The 12,833-nt window shown below is 45.4% G+C and overlaps 1 protein-coding gene across 1 annotated transcript in view; it reads right to left on the bottom strand.

The window, feature by feature from the left end:
- The window catches only part of CTSB (cathepsin B), a 31,574-nt gene that overhangs the window by 7,371 nt on the left and 11,370 nt on the right, over positions 1-12,833 (bottom strand). Inside the window, exons 2-5 of the mRNA XM_083733857.1 lie at positions 8,920-9,061; positions 7,193-7,278; positions 4,182-4,296; positions 1,891-2,009 (exon numbers count right to left, since the gene is read on the bottom strand). Of these exons, the coding sequence (XP_083589983.1) occupies positions 1,891-2,009; positions 4,182-4,296; positions 7,193-7,278; positions 8,920-9,045 (446 nt within the window). The 5' untranslated portion in view covers positions 9,046-9,061. The remainder of the gene's footprint in view (positions 1-1,890; positions 2,010-4,181; positions 4,297-7,192; positions 7,279-8,919; positions 9,062-12,833) is intronic.

Here is a 12,833-nt window from a genome sequence, read left to right as displayed (position 1 = left end):
GGTGAGACAGTCTGCGGGCAGGTAGGGTCTCATCCTGCTACCAGATGGAGCTGGTAGACAAATGCCCTGGACACAGAGTTAACCTGCACACAGTTACCCCATTCAGGACCAGGGAATCCCCTACACCCGCACCCCCCCCCGTCCCCCAAAAACAGTACTTCTGTCTTGTCAGGATTCAACCTCAATCTGTTAGCCAACATCCTTTCAAAGGACTGCAGGACCAGGTCTTTTGCATTGATTGCACACCATTTCCTGTCCCATGTTAGCGTTTCACTCCTCCGTTGCTGATGTGTGACTGTTATATCACATGTCTGCGATTACTTTCTAGGCTTGGGAAGCCTGAGAACGGAAGCTAGCCGTATCTCTTCCACTCTGTTGTGTTTTTGTACTTTTTTACTTTCTGTTCTCTCTTGGAGCTGAAGAGAGTATGCCATGGTCACTTTGTCCTGTATATACTGCTTAATAAAAACCAGCAGTTCTCATCCTGTGGGTCCCCAGATGTTGTTGGACTACAACGCCCATTATCCCTGAGCTCTGGCCATGCTAGCTAGGGGTGATGGGAGTTGTAGTTCAACAACATCTGGGGACCCACAGGTTGAGAAAGGCTGGCTTAGAACATGGGTAGGGAAATTAAGGCCCTGGGGCCGGATCCGGACCAATCGCCTTCAAAATCCGGTCCACGGATGGTCCAGGAATCAGTGTGTTTTTACATGAGTAGATGTGTCCTTTTATTTAAAATGCATCTCTGGGTTATTTGTGGGGCATAGGAATCTGTTCGTATTTTTCCCTCAAAATATCGTCCGGCCCCCCACAAGGTCTGAGGGACAGTGGACCGGCCCGCGGCTGAAAAAGTTGGCTGACTTAGAATGAGCACACCATTCTTCACTTCGTTTCTGCTAATATCTGCTGAGTGTGTGTGCACATAGGCATCTGCTATGTGTCGCTGGAACGCCCCGGGACTGATGATTTGTGGATGTCCCGGAGCTGCGCAACACCAGGAGGACACCAGGAGAGGTTTGTCTCATCCTGGGGGCTGTGTGGGCCCCCAGAGGTGTATTCTGACATCCCATGCCCAGAGACACTTAAAGTTAATTATCCATTTCCCCATACTTAAATTATTTGACGTACAGTAGATCAGAGATAAGTAAAGGTAAAGGGACCCCTGACCATTAGGTCCAGTCATGGAAGACTCTGGGATTGCGGCGGTCATCTCACTTTACTGGCCGAGGGAGCTGGTGTACAGCTTCCGGGTCATGTGGCCAGCATGACTAAGCCGCTTCTGGCGAACCAGAGCAGCACACGGAAATGCCGTTTACCTTCCTGCTGGAGTGGTACCTATTTATCTACTTGCACTTTGACGTGCTTTCGAAATGCTAGGTTGGCAGGAACAGGGACCGAGCAACGGGAGCTCACTCTGTCGTGGGGATTCGAACCGCAAACCTACTGATAGGCAAGTCCTAGGCTCAGTGGTTTAACCCACAGCGCCACCCACATCCCTTGTGGATCAGAGGTACTATGAGCTAATGTTGGGAACGTCTACAGCCGTACATTGGAAGTCAAATGGAATCCGTTCCAGGAGTCCGTTTGACTTCAAAAACCAAAGTGCAGCTTCTGATTGGCTGAAGGAATCTCCTGCAGCCAATCGGAAGCTGCAGAGGACGTTCGGCTTCTAGTTCGCAAACCGGAACACTGACTTCCAGGTTTGCGGCGTTGGGCAGCCAAAACGTTCCAAGAACGAAGCTGTTCAAAAACCAAGGTACAATTATATTCCTGAACGGGGCAACTTCTCAAACAGAGAAAGGGCTTGGGTTGCTATTCTGGAAAGTAGGGATACAGAGGGAGCTGGGGGGTGGCTGTTCTGAAAGGTGAAGACACGGTAAAAGAACTTACCCCATTCCACATTCAAAGCCGCAGCAAGAGAGTAGGTCTTCTGCAGAGATCTCTACATTCACTTTGGTGTTGGTGTGGATACAAACCCGGTCAGAAATGGCCTCTACGGCACCAAAAGCCTGCAGAGAATGCAATTGAGAGAGAGAGTAAGGAGTGGCCAAGCCAACTCTTGAAGAATAACCCCTTAGGCCTCACCTGCAAAGCCAAACTATAATCAAACGAGTACAATTGCATCCGTCCTCCATTACCATTAGCTTGCCTTTCCCCCTTCCTATTCCTCGGGGCAGAGACTTGATTTAAATTTGCATATGCACATACTTTGGTTCTCAAACGCCAGAAACCTGGAAGTAAGTGTTCGGGTTTTTAACATTTTTTGGAAGCCAAACGTCCAAAGCGGCTGTCGGCTATTGTTTTCAGGGCACCTGCACCAATCAGAAGCCGTGCCTTGGTTTTCAAACATTTCGGAAGCCAGACAGACTTCTGGAACGGATTAAGATTGGCGCTTTTGCTTTTGCTATTTATTTTGCGTTATTGTGGCTTTTTCGGTTAATTTGTTTTTGTGACTGTGTGGAACCCAGTTCAGCTACTGATTTATTGATTGTGTGACTGCGGAAATTGATAAAAGCCCCCATCCAAACAATGACTATCATCAGTGCAGGTAAGGGGGAATTTTATTTTTTTTTTGGTTTTTATCATCCACAATACTCTCTCATTAATTTTAAGGTACAGTACATTGATCAGATTGGCTTCAACCAGAGCCAGGGCCTTTTCAGCACTGGCTCCGGCCTGGTGGAACTCTCTGCCTCATGAGACCAGGGCCCTGCAGGATCTGATTTCTTTCCGCAGGGCCTGTAAGACAGAGTTGTTCCGCCTGGCCTTTGGCTTGGAGCCAATTTGATTCCCTCCCTCTCTCTCTTTTTTCCCTCCTCTTTCTTTCTTTTCCTTCTCCTGCGATGAGGCTACATTTTAATATTTTAATGTTCCATTATTTTAATGTTGTATTTTATTTTTGTTTTTAAGTTGTAATCATTCATCTTGTTTTTATTATTGCTTGTAAGCCGCTCTGAGCCCGGCCTTGGCTGGGGAGGGCGGGGTATAAATAAAAAAATTATTATTATTATTATTATTATTATTATTATTATTATTATTATCATCATTGCTTTCATTTTATGAATCAATGGCCTCATTAGCTAGTAAAAGCCATAATTGCTGTTTTAGGTTGTTGTTTTTTTAAAAGCCTGGAATGGATTAATCCGTTTTGCATTACAGTACTTTCTATGGAATTCCGGAACGGATTAAGTTTGAGAACAAAGTACCACTGTATATGCTGCTTCCATAGGTTGGATACATTCCCAGCATAACTGAGCACTTTTTAAAAAGCACCACTTACCTCTCTGTGGAACTTTATAAAAGTAATTTCAGCTTTGCCTGGGCTGTATGCACACCAAGTAATTGTATTAAAAGGATTTCCCCCCAAAATAAAAAAAATATAAATAGTACAACAGCAGTGATCATATTGCGCCACACACAAGACCAGCCCTCTTCCATGCTTCCCCACCGATTCATGCGCAAACCTTTGTCTCAAACTATATCCATTCATTGCTATGAAATTTGCTTTTACAAAGCATTTTAACAGAACGTAAAAACAGTTTTCAGAAACTGGTACAGTGGTACCTCGGATTACATACGCTTCAGGTTACATACGCTCCAGGTTATAAACTCCGCTAACCCAGAAATAGTGCTTCAGGTTAAGAACAGAAATCGTGCTCCAGCAGCACAGCAGTAGCAGGAGGCCCCATAAGCTAAAGTGGTGCTTCAGGTTAAGAACAGTTTCAGGTTAAGAACGGACCACCGGAACGAATTAAGTACTTAACCCGAGGTACCACTGTACAGGATAAATATGCCTCAGGATAAGTATTTTTGGGTTGCGCTCTGCGGCAACCCGGAAGTAATGAAGCGCATTACTTTCGGGTTTCGCCACTCGCGCATGCGCTGATGGTCAAAATGACGTCACGCGCATGCGCGGAAGCGATGAAACGCGACCCACCCACGCGCGTCTTACGTTCTATTCAGGATGCGAACGGGGCTCCGGAACGGATCCCGTTCGCATCCAGAGGTACCACTGTATTCAGAAGTGTTGCTGCCTTCAAAATTGGAGGTAAAACATGGCCCAAAAAAGAAAGAAGGAAGGAAGAATGAATGAAAGAAAGAAAGAAAGAAAGACAATAGCAGATGTGGAGCCCCTCAATTCATACCCTGGCAAAGGAGAGGCTTTGAAACTCTTGTCTTACCCAGCAGGAACCACAAGAGCCCTGGTCTCTGATCTCACCGATGGTCGGACACTTTGGCCACTGCTCCCGTGAGTCAAAGCTTTCAGGCAGGACCAAGTCGTTGGAGAATCCAATCCTATGTGCATTTCAAAATTGGGAGTGAGGAAAGAGGAGCGACAGATTAACGTTCTGGGCATTCCTTCTGTTAAGTTGTGGTTGAACATATCAGACGACACAACGATTCTTCAAACAGCTCTTGTTTATTCACAGGCCAGAAGAGAACTGAACTGAAGGGTTCAGTCAGCCTGCTTATACAGAACTCCAGTACAACGTAACTGCAACAATTTTCTAAAACTATCCAATCACTGAACGTGATTGGATAACTGTAACTGTAACTGATTGGACAACGTAACTGTAACAATTTTCTAAAACTATCCAATCACTGAATGTCACTTTCGATCCCTTATTTGCATAACTATCTACAGTATCCCCCTGCTGACCCAGGGTGAGAACTTCAGTACATAACACGCTTCTTTTTCCAGATCAAGACATGAAACAGGATGGTGCCCCACACCAAGTCCAACCAAGAATTTAAACAATGCCCTCTTGAAAATAGGGGAATAGGGGACAATTGGAAAGTGCAGCAGCAATGGGGGAACTAGAATGAACCATGGAAGCAGGGGAAAGGGAAGCTGGCGATTAATGTATTGGTTTTGTACTTGAGGGGGGAAATTGTAAATGCGGAAAGTATAAATAAAAAGCGGGGGGGAGAGAATACGATAAACAATGCCCTTTGCATATGGAATCTGCTTTTAGAACAGGGATACTAGTCCTCATGAATAAATGAAAGTGTGTGTGTGTGTGTGTGTGTGTGTGTGTGAGAGAGAGAGAGAGAGAGAGAGAGAGAGAGAGAGAGAGAGAGAGATATCCAGATTTCATTCAAGAACTAATTTTAAACTCTCATCCCATTAACATTAAACAGGCCCATTCTCTGTATTGCTTTCAGCACCTGCTAAAACCCTCCTTCATTTCAGCAAGCTTACGCCGGCTTGCGATTTTATTATGCATTCTGAAACACCAGAGATTTACAGAAGATTGGAAGAAGTATTTGAATTATTTGAAGAGCAACTGTAATCGTTGGTTATGAGTTTGAAACGTAATAGGGAAAATAAGAAATGCATACTAAGAGACTAGATGGGAAAATTTTCACACAGGATTGATGGAAGTCAAAAAAATTGAGTAAGATGTAGAAGTATGTTTAATTACTGTTGAAAATGATATGTTAAAAAACTAATAGAAAATTATATATATATAAAAGAAACACCTAATTTTTATTATCGGCAGTTTGTGTTGTTGTTTTTTAATTGAAGGCAATGGTAGGTTATTATTATTTATTAAATTCATATACCCGTCCTTCATTCACAAGATCACAGGATGGTTCACAGAATAAAATTAGTTTTAATTAGCTAGTTGATGCAGGACACTTTTGTGAGAGGCAGGGAAGGGAAGCTCTCCCAGGGTGGGAAGGAGACAAAAGCTGGGAGGGTCAACCTTTCTCTGTGTGGGACAAATTAAGATTTACCTGTTATAGAGGACTTTGTATTTAATAATAATAATAATAATAATAATAATAATAATAATAATAATTTATACCCCGCCCATCTGGCTGGGATTCCCCAGCCACTCTGGGTGGCTTCCAAAAAATATTAAAATACTGTAATACATCAAACATTAAAAGCTTCCCTAAACAGGGCTGCCTTCAGATGTCTTCTAAAAGTCTGGTAGTTGTTTTTCTCTTTGACATCTGGTGGGAGGGCGTTCCACAGGGCGGGTGCCACTACCGAGAAGGCCCTCTGCCCGGTTCCTTGTAACTTGGCTTCTCGCAGTGAGGGAACCGCCAGAAGGCCCTCGGCGCTGGATCTCAGTAGAACAATGGGGGTGGAGACGCTTCTTCAGGTATACAGGACCAAGGCCGTTTAGGGCTTTAAAGGTCAGCACCAACACTCTGAATTGTGCTCGGAAACATACTTTCTCACTTTCTCTCTCTCTCTTTAGGTTAGTTTGTGTGTTTTTATTGTTTCTTTAAAACTTTTCAGAATAACATTGCAATTTTCCAATGTTATTTATATTTCAATAAAAATGTGAACTTGCATGTTTCCTGTCACTAAAATGATTATTTTAAGATTTGCACACTGCGTAGATGTTTTCTATCAAGTAAGAGTGGTATTAAAATTATGTTACTAAAAAGTAAAAAAAAAAAACCCACCCATACTGGTAATAAGACTGTTTCCCAGAACTCACTAAGTTAAAAACATGAAGTTGCTGAGATAAACTGCTGTTTCATAGGTCAGCAAACAGTTTCCCATTAGATTATCAGCTGCCACCGATATAAATGTGTCTTGAAAGTCTCACCCACGCCAAGTACCCAGTAATCCAAAAAGCCCAGAAAACTCACAGCCTGTTCCCCACCCGAAAGGTTAGGAATATAGGAAACCACCATAGACCTGTTGGAGGAATATTGGGATTCAATACCCAATATTTTGTGGGTTCAGCCTGGACAGCAAATAAGATCCAGACTTCAATTGTCAGTCAAACAACACGTTTATTTAGGCGTTGCAGCGCCAGTGAGTTTCAGACAATAGCAAAGCTCTGTCAGTGGTTCCAGGGTATTGAACCTCAAGATTTCCCCAACACACCAAGTTAAACCATTGGTCCATCTACCCAGCAGCTCTGCAGGGTTCTGAGACAAAGCACCAACTATGGGATGGCAGGGGTTGAACCTGGAATCTTTTGCATGCAAAGCGTGACCAAGTCCCTCTGGCAATGATTTAAGAAGGTGATGGGAGGGGTCAGGAATAGCAACCCCAAAGGGATATTACGGCATTTAATTAAATCAATTTCACATTTTGACAGTATGGAATCCATATTTTGTTCCACTTAATATCTGAAGCATCGTCCTTATTAAAAAGCAGGCTAGACCTGTGTCTGGAAATTGAATGGAGAAGTCCAGAGTTAAGGAACAGAAAACTCACCTTTCTGGTAGTTTGGGGCCATGCAGGAATGTGCCACACAGCTTTTTCACATAGCTCAGGTCCACATTGTGGAAGTTGTGCCCAGCCTTTAAGAAAAGACAGAAGCGTGATTGTACAGTGATACCTTGGTTCTCAAATGGCTTAGATGTCGAGCAACTTGGAACCCAAACGATACAAACCCAGATGTAAGTGTTCTGGTTTGTGAACTTTTTTTGGAAGCTGAACATGCTGCGATTTGAGTGTTACACTTTGAATTTTGAGTGCCAGGCTTCCATACTGAGCACTACACTGAGGTCTATCTGTTTTTGCTATTTATTTTTGTGGCTTTTCTTGTTTTTTGTGACTGTGTGAAACCCAGTTCAGCTACTGATTTATTGATTGTGTGACTGTGGAAATGGATAAAAGGTGCAAAGCCACTTTAGACAATGCAGGTAAGAAAAAAAAATACATTTTCATTTTTATCATCTACAATACTGTTGTTGTTTTTTTACAGTACAGTACATTGTCATTTTGTGGGTCAATGGTCTCGTTAGATAGTACAATTCATGTCAAATTCTTGTTTTAGAGGTTGTTTTTTAAAGTCTGGAACGGATTAATCCAGTTTGCATTACTTTCTATGGGAAAGCGCGCCTTGGTTTTGGAATGGACTTCTGGAACGGATTAAGTTTGAGAACCAAGCTAGCACTATACACTCTCCAATAGTTATTGTGCAGGAGTATCCTGCAGAATAGCCTTGTGATGAGGCTATCACTCCCCTCTCCACCCCTATGTTGAATTCACAGCTGAGAACTTGGCAGAAGGGCAGGTGACCTGAACTGGGAACCTCAGAAGAAACTGTAGGATAACCAGCCTCATAACCAAAATGTTCAACTCTACTGAGAGCCAGTGTGGCGTAGTGGTTAAGAGTGGTAGTCTCGTAATCTGGGGAACCGGGTTCACGTCTCCGCTCCTCCACATGCAACTGCTGGGTGACCTTGGGCCAGTCACACTTCTTTGAAGTCTCTCAGCCCCACTCACCTCACAGAGTGTTTGTTGTGGGGGAGGAAGGGAAAGGAGAATGTTAGCCGCTTTGAGACTCCTTAAAGGGAGTGAAAGGCGGGACCATCAAATCCAAACTCCACTTCATTAAAGCTTGGAAGGGGTTAAAGCCATAGAGTAAGCTGTCCTGCCAGGCTTAGCTAAGTCAGACGCCCTTCACCTTGGAGGAAAGCAAGCCTGCCATTTTCCACTTGATCTGCAGCATGTTGAGAGGTTTTTTTTTTTAAAAAAAGGTCAGGAATGGGACATCTGCCTTGCTGTCATCCCAGTGGGCAGATGATGATGATAATAAATAATAATAATAATAATAATTTATTTGTACCCTACCCATCTGGCTGGGTTTCCCCAGCCGCTCTGGGCGGCTTCCAACAAAGATTAAAAATACATTAAAATGTCACACATTAAAAACTTGCCTTCAGATGTCTTCTAAATGTCAGGTAGTAGTTTATCTCTTTGACATCTGATGGGAGGGCGTTCCACATGGCGGATGCCACTACCGAGAAGGCCCTCTGCCTGGTTCCCTGTAGCTTTGCTTCTCGCAGTGAGGGAACCGCCAGAAGGCCCTCGGCGCTGGACCTCAGCGTCCAGGCAGAATGATGGGGGTGGAGATGCTCCGTCAGGTATAACACTTCCTTCTCCTGCCAGTGTCACCCGCCATCCCAACTGGCCAGCCAAAAGTTGGTACTTACCTGCCAGGTAGTGTTCAACTTATTGATGTAGTTGACCATGTCGTGAGAGAGAGGGGGGAAGATGGGGACATTGCGAGCGCCCGTCAGGACCACCAGGAGACACAGAGATACCACGGACCGCCACATTTTGGAAACTGGAACCCTAAGGGGTGGGGGGAAAGAATGGAAGCAAATTTAAGTTGCATGACTGATAAACTGCCAAATACGAATGAACAAGAAAGCTGCACATCACTCTTTTAAAAAGAGCATATCAATGCTATAAGTAATTACGGGCATGCATCTTTTTGACTAATGCTATCTTGCCTGGGGGTGGTTTTGCATACTGCAGTCAACAGTCTTGGGCTATTGACTAGCCAGAGATCTCAGCTCATTGTACAGTGGTGCCTCGCAAGACGAAATTAATTCGTTCCGCAAGTTTTTTCGTCTTGCGAGTTTTTCGTCTTGTGAAGCACGGTTTCCCATAGGAATGCATTGGAAATCAATCAATGCATTCCTATGGAAACCGCCTTCAGACCAGGTCCGGGGACAGTCTGTCCCCCGACCTCTTCTGAAGGCCGGCGGGGGGGGGGGGGGAGGCAAAAGTCTTTGCTTCCCCCCATCTGCCTTCCCGGGACAGCGGAGACTTCTCCGCTGTCCCGGGGCGATCTTAAAATGCTGGCAGGCGGCAGCGAAGGCTTCGCTGTCGTCCCCCAGCATTTTAAAATCGCCCCGGGACAGCGGATGAATTCTCCACTGTCCCGGGGCGATTTAAAAGCCCCCGGGAAGGCAGGTCCTGGACCTCTTCTGAAGGCCAGCGGGGGGCAAAAGTCTTTGTCCCCCCTGCCTGCCTTCCCGGGGGCTTTTAAATCGCCCCGGGACAGCGGAGAATTCATCCGCTGTCCCGGGGCGATTTTAAAATGCTCCCGGACGGCTTTTGAAGGCAGGCGGGGGGGAGCAAAGACTTTTGCCCCCCGCCCGCCTTCAGAGGAGGTCCAGAGGGCTCTCCAAGCTGCGGATAGCAGCCTGCTGCCCCGCGTGAGGGGCGCTCTGCTTAAGAGCGCCCCTCGCGCGGGACAGCAGGCTGCTATCCGCAGCCTAGGCGGGAACTCTTCTGAAGGCTGGCGGGGGAGAAGGGCTTTTCTTCCCACCGCCAGCCTTCAGAACAGCCTTCTGAATGTTGGCGGTGGGGAGGAAAAACCCTCCTCCCACCGCAAGCCCCGGGAACAGAGGAGAAGCCCTTCGCGCCTTGTCCTCTGTTCCTGGACCTCCCATCGGCAAGCCTTAGGACAGGTCCGGGAACAGAGGAGAAGGCGCGCTGTGCTTCCCCGCTGTCTCCGGAGATTTCCCTATGGGCTTTCGTCTTGCGAAGCAAGCCCATAGGGAAATTCGTCTTGCGAAGCCGCTAAAAAATCGGAAACCCCTTTCGTCTTGCGGGTTTTTCGTTTAGCGAGGCATTCGTCTTGCGGGGCACCACTGTATATAAAAATGCATCGTGCAATCTGGACCAATTAAAGAGAGACAAGATTTTCATTTTGCTTGAGGAAGAGGCACACAGGAGACAAGAGTTTTTCAATGGTGCATCTAGGAAGTCAGTGAAACCAGATGAGCAGGTAGGGGTGGAAGTGATGTCATATTAAGAAACCCCTCAGGCCTTCAGAAGGTGTGTAAGGCAAAGTATATGACGAGTGTGTGTTGTTTTTTAACCACAAACTTGGGTGAGCTAGAAGAGTAAAAAAAAACCACCTCATGGAAAGTCAGTGGTACCTCAGATTAAGTACTTAATTCGTTCTGTAGGTCCGTACTTAACCTGAAACTGTTCTTAACCTGAAGCACCACTTTAGCTAATGTGGCCTCCTGCTGCTGCCGCGCCACCGGAGCATGATTTCTGTTCTCATCCTGAAGCAAAGTTCTTAACCTCAAGCACTATTTCTGGGTTAGCGGAGTCTGTAACCTGAAGCGTATGTAACCCGAGGTACCACTGTAATCAGCAATACAGTCGCACCTTGGTTATTGAAGGGAATCCCTTCTGGAAGTCCGTTCCGACTTCCAAAAACGTTCGGCAACCAAGGCGTGGCTTCTGATTGGCTGCAAGAGCTTCCTGCACAAAATCGGAAGCCGCGTCGGACGTTCGGCTTCCAAAGAACGTTCGCAAACCAGAGACTCACTTCCGGGTATGCGGCGTTCGGGAGCCAAAGCATTCGAAGCACAAGGCGTTCGGGATCCGAGGTACGACTGTACAGGCACAGAGCAAAACAAGGGCCACCAATGTGTCACCCAGCAACAGATCTGAGCCTGCGCAACACCTTCTATGGTGCCCACAGGTGGTCTCAGTAAATGTCCCCTCAAGTGACTTTTCTACTTTAACTTCTCAGAGTTCTTTCCTTAACTCAAGGTTGTCATCTGAACTAGCCAGATGTTTAACAGATAATCAATCACAGTTAAAAAATAAGATCACATCTGAAAAATAAGATGCAAAGAAGAACAGTTGCCAGCAACAGAAGAATGGCAAATAAAACTTATGGACTACGCAGAAGTGGCAAAAACTGACAGCAAAACTCAAGAGACTATGACAATGAGAAGTTTTTAAAAGAGTGGGGAAAATTTATTGCCTATGTGCAGAAATACTGTAAACAAGTTGGTACACTGGCAGGTTTAGATTAAGCACTTGTAAGTAGTAAAGAAGTAGAGAATGTAAAGGTGTGAACAAGTGGATAAAAATGATAACAAAATGCAGAGAATGGTGCAAGATGTAAAAAACCAGTAGAAGGGGGTGGAAGGTAGTTTTGAGGTTTAAAGAACCCCAAAAGAAGGTATGTAAAATAATAGGATTTTTTTATTAGAAGTATAAATGTTAGATGGTGGTTTGGTTTTTTGTATCCTTATTTTATTTTTGGCAAAAAAATTATTTACAGAGAAAAATAAGACTTCATAGATATATTGCCCCCCAAATGGCAACTAGACATTTTGTTTCAGTAACTTGTAAACCTTGGTTTGGGACACGGGTGGCACTGTGGGTTAATCCATAGAGCCTAGGACTTGCCGATCAGAAGGTCGGCGGTTCGAATCCCTGCAACGGGGTGAGCTTACGTTGCTCGGTCCCTGCTCCTGCCAACCTAGCAGTTCGAAAGCACATCAAAATGCAAGTAGATAAATAGGTACCACTCCAGCGGGAAGGTAAACTGCATTTCTGTGCACTGCTCTGGTTCGCCAGAAGCGGCTTAGTCATGCTGGCCACATGACCTGGAAGCTGTATGCTGGCTCCCTCGGCCAATAAAGCGAGATGAGCAATGCAAACCCAGAGTCGGCCAGGACAGGACCTAATGGTCAGGGGTCCCTTTACCTTTACCTAAACCTTGGTTTAAGGAGCCACATGGCACCTAGCTTATATGCCTGAGTTTCTAACAGTGATAGGGAAGGACTACAGTGGTACCTCAGGTACGCTTCAGGTTACATACGCTTCAGGTTACAGACTCCGCGAACCCAGAAATAGTGCTTCAGGTTAAGAACTTTGCTTCAGGATGAGAACAGAAATCGTGCTCCGGCGTCACGGCGGCAGCAGGAGGCCCCATTAGCTAAAGTGGTGCTTCAGGTTAAGAACAGTTTCAGGTTAAGTACGGACCTCCGGAACGAATTAAGTACTTAAGCTGAGGTACCACTGCATTTAGGTTAGAAAGCATCCACTAGGAAGCAGTATGGCCCAAACAGATTTCAAGCCTTGGTGATAACTAGACTAACATCACCCCCGAAATGGTATTTGGTTTTGACCAGTCAGCTGTCCTCCGAGTCTGGTTAGGATTCTATCAGGTGCACTAGTGGTCAGTTGACACAGACAGGATTAGCTGCGATCTTGCTTGTCTGATGTAAGGGAAAGGAGCCGATGGTGCTTGCAAACCTCTCTTGGGGCAGACAGACTCTTATCTAAAGACAGGCAAGCA

This window comes from Podarcis gaigeae, assembly GCF_964106915.1.
Source record: "Podarcis gaigeae genome assembly, chromosome: 3".
Lineage (NCBI taxonomy): Eukaryota > Metazoa > Chordata > Lepidosauria > Squamata > Lacertidae > Podarcis > Podarcis gaigeae.
The sequence above is the reverse complement of the archived record's forward strand: the minus strand, read 5'-3'. Positions and strand labels throughout refer to the sequence as shown.